The sequence below is a fragment of the Mus pahari genome, chromosome 15 (assembly GCF_900095145.1).
Source record: "Mus pahari chromosome 15, PAHARI_EIJ_v1.1, whole genome shotgun sequence".
Taxonomy (NCBI): domain Eukaryota; kingdom Metazoa; phylum Chordata; class Mammalia; order Rodentia; family Muridae; genus Mus; species Mus pahari.
In genome coordinates, this window is record NC_034604.1 from 4,292,997 (window position 1) to 4,307,684 (window position 14,688).

The 14,688-nt window shown below is 41.6% G+C and overlaps 1 protein-coding gene and 1 pseudogene across 8 annotated transcripts in view; both read left to right on the forward strand.

Moving 5' to 3' along the window:
- Positions 1-1,448, forward strand: part of Wac (WW domain containing adaptor with coiled-coil) — a 53,478-nt gene extending 52,030 nt beyond the window's left edge. For 7 of the 8 annotated variants that reach the window (XM_021214366.1, XM_029547269.1, XM_029547266.1 and 4 more), the window contains one exon: positions 442-1,446. In XM_021214366.1, coding sequence (XP_021070025.1) covers positions 442-511 — 70 coding nt within the window. In that variant the 3' untranslated portion in view covers positions 512-1,446. Of the gene's footprint in view, positions 1-441 lie in introns of all 8 variants that reach the window. The other variant, XM_021214365.2, reaches the window with a different exon arrangement.
- A 5,020-nt stretch (positions 1,449-6,468) lies between these two features.
- LOC110333430 lies at positions 6,469-7,519 on the forward strand (annotated as a pseudogene).
- The last annotated feature ends 7,169 nt before the right edge of the window (positions 7,520-14,688 follow it).

Consider the following 14,688-nt stretch of genomic DNA (forward strand, 5'->3'; position numbering starts at 1 on the left):
ACTAAACTCCTGGACTTGACAAGATGCTGAAATACACACACACACACACACACACACGCACGCACGCACGCACATATATGTATGTATGTATATATATATATGGTAGAGAATAAAGTTAAGTATGTTTGGGAGAAAAAATTTTTTCTTAGGTGTACATTTGAATCAATAAGAATAAATGAGGTATAGATTTACCCTATACTTAACTACCTAACTTCTTTGTAATGCTTATACGACACATAAATTTCAAATCGTTCAGTATATTTGAAGTAAATATTACTTATTATTTGAAGTAAATATTAGCTTACCTTCTCAGTATTTTAATATATGTGTTAAATACTCTTAACTATCAACTAAAGTGTTTTTATTATTCAGTATAAATACTCACTTAATATTTACAAAGTTTTTTTGTAACAGATCTTAATATCTACTTTTATTTTTCAGGATACTATTTTTGAGACAACAAATTAAGGAACTCGAAAAGCTAAAAAATCAGAATTCCTTCATGGTTTGAAGATGTGAATAATTGCACATGATCTCATAGAGGAACTGTAAATCTATTGCCCAGTCATAACATTTGAGCTGCATTTAAGTAGACTATGGACTGTTAAACTGGGCAAATGAAATGACAAGGGGATGGGGTCTGTGAGAGTCAATTCAGGGGAAAGATACAAGATTGATTTGTAAAACCCTTGAAATGTAGATTTCTTGTAGATGTATCTTCACGTTGTAAATATGTTTTGTAGAGTGAAGCCATGGGAAGCCATGTGTAACAGAGCTTAGACATCTGAAACTAATCAATGCTGAGGTGGCTAAATACCTAGCCTTTTACATGGAAACCTGTCTGCAAAATTAGCTTTTTTTAAAAAAAGAAAAAGAAAAAATTTGGGGGGGGGGGTTAATTTATCATTTAGAAATCTTGCATTTTCAAAAATCCAGTGCAAGCGCCAGGTGATCTGTGTCTGGGGATACGATTTTGAACCTTACGAGCAGTGTACAGATATCATGAGACAACTGATCAGCACTTGCATCTGATCAAGGGCAGTGCTGCTCCATTTGTTTTGCAAAGAAATGTTTTCATTTCCTGTATGTTCCATTCCCTCTGAAGTCCCTTGGCCTGATTTTATCCATTTTTTTTTAAGGTGTCCCCTTTCCTTTCTTGGGGCACTGTTGCTGTGGCACTTTTCTATAACCTTGTCATTCCTATGTACAGTAGCTGGAAGTCGCAGTGAGCAAGCATAACCCACGTTTGTATAAATTATTGAAATCCATTTCCACTCACCCTGTAAGAATGGACTTAAGAAGTGCAGCTGGGCAAGTGTGCTTAAAGTGCATTGACTGCTCAGATACAAGCAAGTGGCTCAAGGAACATGGTGGTGGGAGGGGAGAGGAGATACAAAGCTAGTCAGATGTGAATTGTATCTGTTGTAATAAACATGTTTAAACAAACACATTTTGTTACTTTTTTTCCCCCCTTCGGCCAGTACATATTAGAATTTGAACTACATGAGGATTCTTCATCAAAACTATTCTTGTTGAATATTTATATCTTATTACAAGTAATAATTCCTTATAGGGAGGTTTTGTTTAAAGCACAGTAACATAATTGTGTAAAAGATATTTAATGAAAGTAAAATTCAACAAGAATGAGGGAGCACTTCCTAAGTGGTGTCATTTGTTTAACTTGTCTTGCTATTGTGACACTTAATTGTGAAGGATGTCTGTGTTGTACCTAACTTTTCAAGCCTGGTGCTGACTGTTCTTCCTAACATCACAAAAACAGTTTGTGTCATTGAGTTTCCTGCTGTACCCAGAAACAATGGGAAAACTCAGCTTTGTATAGTGTTTCCTAAAGTATATTAAAATAAAAAACAAAAACAAAAACAATTGCTACTATAAAGCTACCTTGACTTTTTTTTTTTAAACCCCTGTTTGCTTAAAAATTTTAGTCAACATGACCTTAACAAGTGTCAACATGACACTTCAGGATTATACTAAGTCCTGTTTTTGTATGTATCAAAATTGTAACTTCTGGCTTTTGCCATTGTTGGGGCATATATTTTCTTCTAGATCTATAATCACCAAGGAATGATTTTTGTTTTACATCAGAATCAATGTTAACTTTCTGAAACACTGAAATCAAAACGTTATTTCTTTGCTTTGACTTTATTTATTTAATTATACTTAAACTACAGAAGGTAACATTAAAACTTGTGTAACTTTAATACACCTGAAATGATAGTATTGGTGTTTGCTGAAGCACAGGCTTATAGGAAGCTTACGTCCCCTTGTTACTCTCAAGTGCTTTTTAAACATTAAGAAAAGACAAATGTCAAGAGTTATGACGAAATGTCCAAGCCTGTGCACTTATTACCATTTGCTGAACTGTTGTGTTAATGGTGTCTTGAAGAGCTAGGTCAGGCTAAATCCTGTACAGTTTCTTATGGGGCAAGGGCTACAGGTTTGTAGTGTAAGAAGGGACCATCTCCTGGTCATGTGCAGCTGACTTGTGAGGTGCATAAGTTATTTCTGTTGTCAGTACACCATCTATGTCACTCTATCCCTGTTTGTTTTAACGCTTATAGCCCTAAGTGGATTAGTTAAATCTTAATTAGAAATTTCTTGAAGTATTTTGTAGTGTTTCATCCAATTGCATTTTGTAGTAAAACGTTAAGCATTGCCCTTTATCCACATGCGTCTGGGTCCTAACCTGAAGAGACTAAGGCATATATCTGTTAGAGCAGGTTCAGTAACCTGGGTTATGCTTAGGTGCCATGAATCTGACCAGGAAACCAAGTTTAAGGAATTTGAAAATAGAAATTCTGCATAGTTCAAGAAAACCTTTCTCTCCCTCCTGCCTATTTAAAAAGTATTTAAACTTTAACTGCTCTTACCCCACAGGTAAATAAATCTGTTAGAAAAATCTTCCCCGAAGAACCAGCATGGCTCCTTATTTTTCTTGTTCTATTTAGTCTTGAGTTAGCTTTAAAGCTTGGGACTGAAAATTAAAGAAAAAAAGAAAATACTCTATACTCAAACATTTTTTTTTTTTAAAGTAAGATTTTTGCTCCCTAAATAGATGGCATTATGTTTATTTCATGCTTGTAAAATAATCTTATGAAGGAAGTGCTGAAAACAAGTGAGATTGCTTTTCCTATTTCATATTCTGTGTATAAATACCATAGCTCTAAGGGGATTCTTCAAAGAAGAACATGCAGGAAAAGACCATTTCCTCGCCTACCAGAGCCTTGAAGTTCCTGCTTCAAGCTACTGTGCTTAGGTGCTGAGTTTAACTCTCCAGAGTCCTTTTCAATACCTGTAAACACTGCTTTTATTCTTGTATTTGTACATAAGTGTGCAAAATGATACAAAAAAGGTAATAAAAAATGTTTTGACTCTATGGTGCAGTTATTTCAGAACTGTGAAAGAAGACTTCAGGACAAACGTGTATATTTCTGAAGGAAATTTAAAACACTTGTTCTAGATAGCTATTTTTAATTGTGTTTAAAAGAGGTTCCCTGTTACTTAAGACTCAAGTCCAAGTTTTCGCTCCTTGCCATGTATGTACCCATCAGCTTTGCCTTTCAAAATGCATTCAAAGCCACTTACCTGGCTACTCTGCTGTCATCAATCAAGATCCTGGTATATCCTGACTTTTCTGTTTCTGCTTTAGGTTCTCATAGGCTGTTGCCCCTCATTCTATGCCTCTATACATACATTGCCTGTTAATCTGTACCCTTGCCTGCATGGGAAGTAAACCACACCCTGCATGTTTAGAGAATCTGCCAGATCTACTCAGTTCTAAGTCTGAATTACTAAGTGCTTCTTTGCAGGCCATACATACTTAATAGAAGTAGGAAATCTTGCTGTTCATTCATAGTATGTCCAGTTCTCCACTCTTAATTAAAACAGCATCACAGTACCCTATACATTTTGTCTTGAGTACATAATATCTCCTTAATGCTGAGTGAATTACAGCTGTCTTTGGCTTTAGGACAGAATCAGAATTTAAAATTGCAAAGGTTTTTAAAATCTATTTCTCTATGATTTTGTTCTGAGTACTGGTAAGGTAAGAAAAGAAGAACAAAGATGGTGGTTTGTTAATGGTCGAGTCTAACAAAAACAGCCAAATAATAAATTCCCAGTGGGCCTTCATTATTAGCATGGTAAGATATTTCCTTGGGGCAAGAGGAATCAACTGAGCATGTAGCAGAAGCCTGTGAGTTAGGGAGTGTATTAGGGTTCTCTAGAGTTGCAGAACTTATGGGTAGTCTATAGTAAGGGAATGAATAACTCCCAGCAGTGATCAGCAGCAGCTGTGAATGGAAGTCCAAGAATGTAGCAGTTACTCAGTTCCACAGTACAAGCAGACAAGAGGGAGTATTTATCTTTCTTCTTCCAGTATCCTTATGTGGGTCTCCAGCAGAAGGTGTAGCCACCGTGCCTTTAATCCCAGATGACTTTGAACCCAGAGATCTCCCTGTCTTAATCTTCTGGAATTCATAGCCACTATTACTCAAGATCTCCATGCCAAGATCCAGCTCAGAAAGTTGTATTGCAGCTGGTCGTGGTGGCACACGCCTTTAATCCCAGCACCTGGGAGGCAGAGGCAGGTGGATTTCTGAGTTCGAGGCCAGCCTGGTCCACAAAGTGAGTTCCAGGACAGCCTGGGCTATACAGAGAAACCCTGTCTCACCCCCCCCCCCCCCCAAAAAAAAAAAGACCGTTCTATCTCCCAGCCTCCAGATTGGGCTCACTGGTGAGGCTTCTAATTATGGGTTGTAGTTCATTCCAGATATAGTCAAGTTGACAACCAGGAATAGCCACTATATAATAGTAAATTATAGTAATAATTTACTCCATTGGGAGTAAATTAGCCAGTGAAAACTAAGACACCGCTACTCCTGGGACCACCCATGGGGCATGAACCTGGAAGTCTTGGATCACCTTGGGTAGAATGGTGTGAGGCAACGGAGGAGGTGGTGGCTCTGGGTTTCCCAAGATAGTGGACTTAGACCTTTGGTTCACTTGATTTCCCATTCACCCAACTAGTTCCTTCTGACATTTAGGATAAGAACAGTATACTTGCTTTTTTTGTTGTTGTTGTTTGTTACTATTTTTTTGTTGTTGTTTTAAATTTTTCTTTAATCTTTGGCTACAGTTCACCCATTATCCCCCTCCTGGTCTGCCCTCTGACAGTTCCCATTCCTCATCCCCCAAGCACATGGCTCAGCTCAACAGGTGTATGCACTCAATGTTCTGGGAAACATAAAATTCACTATTAGAATAGCCCCATGGACAAGTTCAAACCAAATTTCACCTTTGTTCTTGGGCATTTTATACTTTAAGTCACACAGAAAATAAGCCAGAGAACACTCACTTTTTAAGGCTGTATTTCTGTGGATAAATTCCAGAAGTGGGTTTCCAAAGGTCCTACAATTGAATTGATGCTGAAACTATCAAGGTGGCATCTCCTAATCACCCCCAGACAGTCTCATGGGTTAAGTGGGGAAATAAAATGCTAGAAAGCTGGGCCTGTGGGCAGCACATGAGTAGGAAAGTCACTACTACCCAGGGTACCCACTGAAGCTGACAGTCGTATCCTCATCTTCCCTCCTCAGTTCCTGAATTGGCAGACCTTAGGTGGAAGCACTGGGCCATTTCCTGCAACACCAAAAGGAAAAGAATTGTGCAGTTTTGTGTAAAGGGGGATTTTATAACTTCATTATACATATCATACCTGATAATAATCATCTCTGCTTCCCATTTGTTTCTTTCCTTCAGGTAGTGTCCCCTTCTGTTCAAGCATTTCACAACTCCCCCTTCCCTATATACAAGTGTTTTCTCTCCTATTACTTTCTTTTTTAGTTTTGCTTGTGTGCCTAGCTTTAATAACTGAGCCTTCTTGCCATTCCTAACTATCCCCTTTTAATTTGTATTTACTAGTTGTGTATGGGTATGCCTGTGCCGTGCTTACAGGTGGAGGACACCATTGTGCTGTCAGTTCTTCCCTACCTTTATGTGGAGAATTAAATTGGGACTCATGTCATTAGGCTTGTGCCTCAAGCACCTTTACCCTTTGGGTCCTACCCGTCCACCCTCAATTATTTAAGCCAGAGAGGCAAATAAAAGCTGCTGTTCTAACAGTGCCTCTCTTGGAACAGAGATGGCAGCCAGTTTACAGTAATTAGAACCTAGGTTTGCAGCCTGAAAACACCCAGGTTAAAGGTTGGGGGAAAGTTGGGCTAGCAGGCCTATTTTAAAAAGAACAAAATCAGCAAAGCCAAAGTTTTCCAGAACACAAGAGGAATGGGAATGAGGTTTCCTAGCCAAGGAGCAGGAACCTGCAGAGAGATAGTACAGAAGGCTTTTAAAGGAACTCCAAAAAATCAGCTCACAGGTCTGGGCTTCTCCCAAGGGTATAGCACAGCAGCAGCAAAGGGGAAGAATCAGCTCCAGGTTACACACACGATGCCAGTGCAGCAGAGAATGGCCAAACTGGCAGAGACTTCCCAGAGACCACAACTGGTTCTCCCAAGCGTGGCACAGCAGATCAGCCCTGTCCCGTCCTGTGGGAATTAATGCTCTGTACTCATGGAGAGCAGAAATAAAGCACTAGGTTGTGTGTTGCAGCCAGAATCAGGTGGAAGGCGAAAACTGCATGAGTTCAAATGGCAGACACAGGAGACAAAAACAGGCATATCTGTGAATTCTACACCAACCTGGTCTACACAGTATAGTCAGGCTGTGGTCAAGGCTGTGGCTGTGGCCTTAATCGAGGCCGTGAGCTCATGGAGGTAAAGCTGAAGACAAGGAGTGGATCCCTGTCACTAAGCTGGGCCGACTGGTTAAGGGCATGAAGATCTAGTCCTTGGAGGAGAGCTACCTGTTCTCTCTGCCCATTAAGGAGTTTGACATCATTGACATTTTCCTGGGTGCATCCCTAATGGATGAGGTTCTAAAAACTATGCCAGTGCAGAAGCAGACTCGGGCTGGACAGTGGACCAGGTTCAAGGCATTCACCGATATTGGAAACTACAATGGTCACGTTGGTCTTGGTGTTAAGTGCTCCAAGGAAGTTGCCACTGCCATCTGAGGGGCCATCATCTTGGCCAAGCTTTCCATCGTCCCTGTGCAGAGAGGCTACTGGAGGTACAAGATTGGCAAGCCCCACACTGTTCCATGCAAGGTGACAGGCCGCTGTGGCTCTGTGATGTTGCGTCTCATCCCTGCCCCAAGAGGCACTGGCATTGTCTCTGCTCTTGTGCCCAAGAAACTCCTGATGATGGCCTGTATAGATGACTGCTACATTTCAGTCAGAGGCTGCACTGCCACCCTGGGCAAGTTTGCCAAGGCCACCTTTGATGCCATCTCCAAGACTTACAGCTACCTGGCCCCTGACCTCTGGAAAGAAACTGTCTTCACCAAGACTCCTTATTAGGAATTCACTGCTCATCTAGTGAAAACCCACACCAGAGTCTCTGTTCAGAGGACCCAGGCTCCAGCTGTGGCTACCACATAAGGGTTTTTATACAAGAAAAATAAATGAATTAAGTCTGCTAAAAAGAAAAGAAGAATCCTGAGTTAGGGTTGAGGCAGATAAGGAATCCAGAAACCACTGGACAAGAGAAACTTATAAAGAATAGTACTGTTAAGCTTATTAACTGTATTGCACATTAATTATCAGCTTGGCAATACAGTATAAAACTGGATTTTGTTAGAGGAGATAAATGTCATAGAGAATATTGTTTTAAATTTAAGACAAAAGATTGAAGTCTAAATGTGATATACCATCATAGCATCCAGTTGGATATACTGACAGACAATGATCTAAAGAAGAAATAACATAGACTGGGGACTTGCTACCCCCAATGAGGTATGGTGTCAATGCTAATCTAAGCAACTAGGCTCTTTAAATGTGGGATCTCATGGGACAACTGGCTGCCCTAGCCAGTTAAGTCTATATGACATATAGACATAGACCTAAGGCAAAAGCCTCTAAGCAGATGCAGTTTTACTTGGGAATATGCTTATACACTAGAATGGAAGAGAATTTGAATAAAGTTGAATATAGAAATGATTATTAAGAGAGAAAAAGATAAAATAAATCCACATACATAATAATCTCCAAAGGAGAAAAATAAAAATTGATGTTTTCAAGGTTGCACAGATAATAAATATACCCATCCCTTTCATCTCAGTACTTGACAGTAAAAGGTAGGGACATATAGATTCCTTGTGGGTTTAATACCAGCTTAATTTATGGAACTAATACAAGCTAGACCATGCTACATGGAGAAAGTTTATCAATAATAAGTGATAATAGTTTTAAATTATCAAAATAAAGATGCTTATATGTTCAATGGTTAGAATAGTATTTCATATCCTCTTTGAGAGAGGTCAAAATGGAGTAGACCTGAGTAGAAAATTGTGTGTTAGATTAAATCAGTTTATATTTCCAATAATTTCAAACTGCTGGACAAAGGACATGCTATGTTGGGAAAGAGGCTGTATATTTGTGTTAATAGGAAAGAAGAAAAGGTTTTAGATTCTTTCCAAAACAATAAGGATCATGTTTGATAGAGGGAGACCCTCTGCAGAAAAAATAAAGGAGAAAATGAAAATGACCAAATGGACCAGAAAGGTATTGAAACAACTCTGAAACAGACTAGGACATATGTGTGCCTCCAGCCAGAACTTCACCTTACATGGCCAATGTTGAGTGCCATGCTTTCATATGACATGAAGATTTATGGTGCCGTTTGATTATATGATCAAACTAACTTCTGAAGAAAGACTGTTGTCTTTCACCTGCTCAAACATAGAGCAAAAAATCATCCTTAATCTGTGTACCCTGAACAAAGACCTGGGAGGTGAGAGATTCCCACGACTCAAAGGGCGTGACCTTAGATGAAGTGCTCGACAGTGGAACTTATAGAGCCTACCTCCAGCAGGAAGACAGCTCATCAAATGAGGGATGGGGTTGCCATTCCACAGTCACATCTCTGACCCATAATTGGTCCTGTCTGAAAGAATTACAGGGATGAAAATAGGCCCAAAGTGGAATCCAACTCAAGGCAAGGTCCAAAGGCCTGACACTTACTGAGGCTATGGAGAGCTCACAAAAAGGGATCTATCATGACCCAACAAGCAGGTAAAAGAGTCAGATGCAGATATTTGCACCCAACCAATGGACCGAAAGAGCTGACCCCTGTTATTAAATTAGGGAAGGCTGAAAGAAGCTGAGAGGAAGGGCAATCCTGTAGGAGGACCAGCAGTGTCAATCTGGACCCTGGAGATCTCTCAAACACTGGGGCATCAAACAGAAAGCATACACTAGCTGATATGAGGCCCCCAACACACATACAGTAGAGGACTTCCAGGTCCGTGTTCATTCAGAGATGATGCACCTAACCCTCAAGAGACTGGAGACTCCAGGGCGTTTAGAGTTGGTGGGGGCATCTACATGGAGATGGGGTGGGATGGGGAGGGGGTGTGGGATGTGGAGCAGTTGGAAGGTAGATGGGGGCTGCAAGGAATGGAATATGGAGTGTAAAAAATAAATTAAAAATAAAATAAAATTTTAAAAAATTGGTGCACCCTGCAGATTCCATATAAATATCTTTATAGAAATATATATATATTGGTCCATATATATATTGCTTGTAAAATTTGTATGTAAAATAAGCAGTCCTGGCAAGATCCACCCTTGATGCTGGGATGCCTGATCCTACCTCAACTACATAGATGCTATTGCCTCTAAAGATGTGCTTCTGCAACAACTTTAAGCAAGGTCACTTGGTTCAGCCTTTCAGATTGTTCCAATTGGGATTCAGTTAAGCCTGCACTTTCTCAGCATATAGAGACTGGACAACAAACACTACAGCTAGCTTTCTTTTTTATGTATACTGAGTACACTGTCACTGTCTTCAGACACACCAGAAGAGGGCATCAGATCTCATTACAGATGGTTATGAGCCACCACGTGATTGTTGGGATTTGAACTCAAGACCTCTGGAAGAGCAATCAGTGCTCTTTACTGAGTCATCTCTCCAGCCTTGCTTTCTTTTTAATTATTTATTACATTCAACATTCTAGTCGTTTCCTCCCTCTGCAGTTCCCCCTCCCACAGTTTTTCATCCCACTCCCTTTTCCCTTTGCCTCTGAGAAGGTGCTCCCCCCAACCCCACAGCATCCCCGTTCCCTGGGGCCTCAAGTCTCTACAATATTAGGCACATTCTCTCCAACTGAGGCCAGATAAGGCAGCCTCTGTGCCATGGGTTGGGCTCAGTCGCCCCTCCTCAATACGAGGAAATCAGGGTCTCCTTGAAATCAGAGTCTCGGACAGATGGGCATAGAGTCTGTGAGAATGGGGTGTCAAACAGATGCGACATAAGGGAGTGTGCTGGATCTGTGTAATGTCACAAAGTGAACACCAGTCTTGTAGAGAAAAAAAAAGGGGTAAGATGTCACAGCAGTCAAAGTACATTTAAGTATCTGACACAGAACAGAGCAATGCCTTCAAAGGACTGACAGGAACCAGGTAATGTTTACAGAAAAGATAAAACAGCCCTGCCTAGAGTCAGCTAATGACAGGTAAGGGTTTCACACCCTAGTCACAATTTGTGCTACTCCTTTGACCCTTGTTAAAGCTAGTACCAGGGGGTTCTGCTCTAGTAGACTTTCTCATGAATAATGCAACACTACAACCTCCCCTATTTCCTAGGCCTTGGTAAATTCTTGCATATGACTGTAACTTGGTTGTTCTTTGTGGGGAATCTCCATTTGTCAGAAGAATTCACCAATATGCAATGTAGTCTGCTATACCTGGCTGTAATGAAGATTCTAAGTCTACTTTGCTAAGCTTGCCCTAAGACTTCTAACTCTTATCCAGTAAAATACTGTAAGAAAGCATGCAAGACCCTCCACAATATTGTATGGACAAATCTGGGGCATTTTAGCTATGGGAATGTCAAGGTTTCAGGAGGCTAAGTTCCCTTGAAACTCTGCCTTAGGACTGCTTTCAGGTTTATAAACCTGTAATGGGAGTCACTACTGGAGTGGATGTAGCACCTCTGCTACATATGTGCAGGGAGTTTTAGACCAACGTCTTTGGTTGATGGCTTAGTCTCTGAGAACTCTGAGGGATCTGGGTTTGTTGAGACTGTTGGTCATCCTATGGAGTTGCCATCCCCGCAATACTTTCCCTAACTTCCATAGGGGTCACTGACCTCAGTGTAATGGTTGGCTCTAAGTATCTGCATCTGTCTCAGCTGTTGGTAAAGCCTATCAGAGGAGAGCCATGCTGCTCTAAGCCATGCTAGGCTCTAGTCTATAAGTACAACATAGCATCACTAATACTGTCAGCGTTTGGTGCCCACCCGTGAGAAGAATCCCAAGTTGGGCCAGTCACTGGAAAGCCATTCCTTCAGCCTCTGCTCCATTATTGTCCCTGTAGTTCTTTTAGGGAGGAACAATTCTGGGTCAGAAATTTTGATAGTGGGCCCTGTCTATCTATCTGTTGGAGGTAGTCTCTTCAGTTTCCCTCCCCCATGGCTGGGCATTTTATCTAAGGTCATCCCCATTGAGTCCTGGGCATCTCTCATATCCCCCAGGTCTCTGTAACTTTCTAGAGGGTCCCCCTGAGGCTGCATATTTCAATTCATTCTCCGAGTCCTCTGGGTTTCTCTACCATCCCTCCATTCCTGACCCTGTCCCTCCTCCCTCCCCCACCCACAAGTCCCTCCCTCCATCCCTCTGCCTCCCATGATTATGGTATATGTTAGGAACGGCAAGGGAGAAATGTTGTAATTAAATTATAGTTTCAAAAATTAAAAAAAAAAACCACACACACACACACACACACACACACACACACACACGAAGGTGTAATCAGAATCTCAGAAGTGGATATCTGGAGCCTATAGTAAAAACATACAATAGTCCCTTACTAGGTTTCCAACTCTGAGCTGGAAATGACCATAAGCTTGGTACACAATGTTAGAATAGTGTGCTGTACCAAAAGTATTACAAAGGAAGTCATCTGGAAACAACCCAGATGTCCCTCAATAGAGGAATGGATACAGAAAATGTGGCACATTTACACAATGGAATACTACTCAGCTATTAAAAACAATGATTTCATGAAATTTGCAAGCAAATGGATGGAACTTGAAAATATCATCCTGGGTGAGGTAACTCGGTCACAAAAGAACACACACAGTATGTATTCACTAATAAATGGATATTAGCCCCAAAGTTAAGAATACCGAAGATTCAATTCACTGATCATATGAATCCTAAGAAGAAGGAAGACCAAAATGTGGATGCTTCAGTGCTTCTTAGAAGGGTGAACAAATTACTCACAGGAGGACATATGGAGACTGAAGGAAAGGCCTTCCAGAGACTACCCCAGTTGGGGATCCATCCCATATACAGTCACCAAACCTGGACACTATTGTGGATGCCGGGAAGTACTTGCTGATGGAAGCCTGATAAGGCTGTCTCCTGAGAGACTCTGCCAGAGTCTGACAAATACAGAGGCAGATGTTCACAGTCAACCATTGAACTGAGCATGGGGGTCCCTAATGGAGGAGGTGGAGAAGGAACTGAAGGATCTGAGGGGGTTTGCAGCCCAGTGGAGGGAGCAACAGTGTCAACAAGCCAGACCCTCCCAGAGCTCCTGGGAACTGGACCACCAACCAAAGCATACACATGGAGGGACCCATGGTGCTGGCTGCATCTGTGGCAGAGGATGGCCTTGTTGGACATCAGTGGGAAGAGCAGCCTTTGGGCCTGAGGATGTTCGTTGCCCCAATGTAGGGGAATGCCATGACAGGAAAACACCCGAATAGAGGCAGGGGGAGGGGAGATGGGACGGGGGTTTCTGAAGGGGAGACCTGGAAAGGGGGAAACATTTGAAATGTAAATAAAGAAAATATCCAATTTAAAAAAAAAGGGGGGGGAGTCACAATGCAGGATCTCACCCACCAAAATCTTAAATATTGGTATCCATGGAGAATTTTCAGTGACAGTGCTCATTTACACAAACAAAAATATGGATAACTGGACTGAAGAAAAGCAATTACAAGGTCTTTCCACCTACTTTATAACTCTAACCTGGACTGGGTGAGTGGTAAGGAAGAATGGGTTATGAAAACAGCAGCTAAAGGGCTGATGAAATGTAGGAGCCATTAAGAGTATACAGTGAAGTTTTGAGTTTAGTTCCCAAAACTCAGGTTAGACAGTTCACAGCTAACTATAATTCCAGCTCCAGGAGATTAAAAGACATTTTCAGGACTCCACAGGCATCTTTGCTCCTTTCCACAAACCTAGACTTAAATACTTTGGAAGTTTTATAAGAATTGCACCCATGGATTCATTATTTGAAAGCTTAGTCATCATGGAGTAGCACTATCTGAGAAAAAATTAGGAGGTGTGATCCTGTTTAAGGAAGTGTGTCACTCACTGAAGATGGGCTTAGGGGCTGCAGAACCTCAAGTCAGGCCCAGTGTCCCTCTCTGTCTCTGCCTGTGTATCAAAATGTAGCTTTCTACAGAACCATGCTTACCTGCATGCTGCTATTCTCCCCAGTATGAGGATATTGGGTTAAATTTCTGAAACTGTAAGCATGTACCTAATTAAATGCTTCCTCATACCTTGGTCATGGTGTATCCTCACAGAAATAGACAAGGGACTAAGATACATGCATATAATTACAAATTTAAAAAATTTATCTTCAGAGCTCTTGCTCTTCTGCCTGCTTGCCGTGTGGGACTAAGCAACTGCTAGACCCTTGGACTTCCATTCACAGCTACTACTGAACCATTGCTGGGAATTGGACTGCAGACTAGTGGCTTAATCTTGCAGCAAGCTACCACTGAGATGTTTTATGTGCCCAACTGCCACATGACAAATTCTCCTTGCAAGGTGGCAAGTAATCGGGAGTCATTCTCATCTTCTCAAATGAGCAGTTTCCTTCATTGCTGGTACCTTCGCAGCAATGGGAGCAGACATTAATTTTACCTTTTCCCGGAGAAACCACATATTTCATCTATGTCAAAACTGAAAAACAGCAACACACCGAGTCCGTTTGTGTTGCCCACATACTCACTGGAGCATGATCAAACTCCCAGTGGCAGCCCCTTAAAGACAACTGAGTCCTTCTCCACCTCCCCATATGTACTGGCTAGTTTTGTGTCAACTTGACACAGGCTGGAGTTATCACAGAGAAAGGAGCTTCAGTTGGGGAAATGCCTCCACGAGATCCAGCTGTAAGGCATTTTCTCAATTAGTGATTAAGAGGGGGAGGTCCCCTTGTGGGTGATGCCATCTGTGGGCTGGTAGTCTTTGGTTCTATAAGAGAGCAGGCTGAACAAGCCAGGGGAAGCAAGTCAATAAAGAACATCCCTCCATGGCTTCTGCATCAGCTCCTGCTCCCTGACCTGTTTGAGTTCCATTGCTGACTTCCTTGGTGATGAACAGCAATGTGGAAGTGTAAGCTGAATAAACCCTTTCCTCCCCAGCTTGCTTCTTGGTCATGACGTTTGTGCAGGAATAGAAACCCTGACTAAGACAAATTGGTACCAGCATAGTGGGGCATTCCTGTGACAACCTGACCGTGTATTGGGGAGGACTGTGGAAGGACTTTGGAACTGTGGGCCAGAAGATCCATTCGGTGTTAAGAGCTCT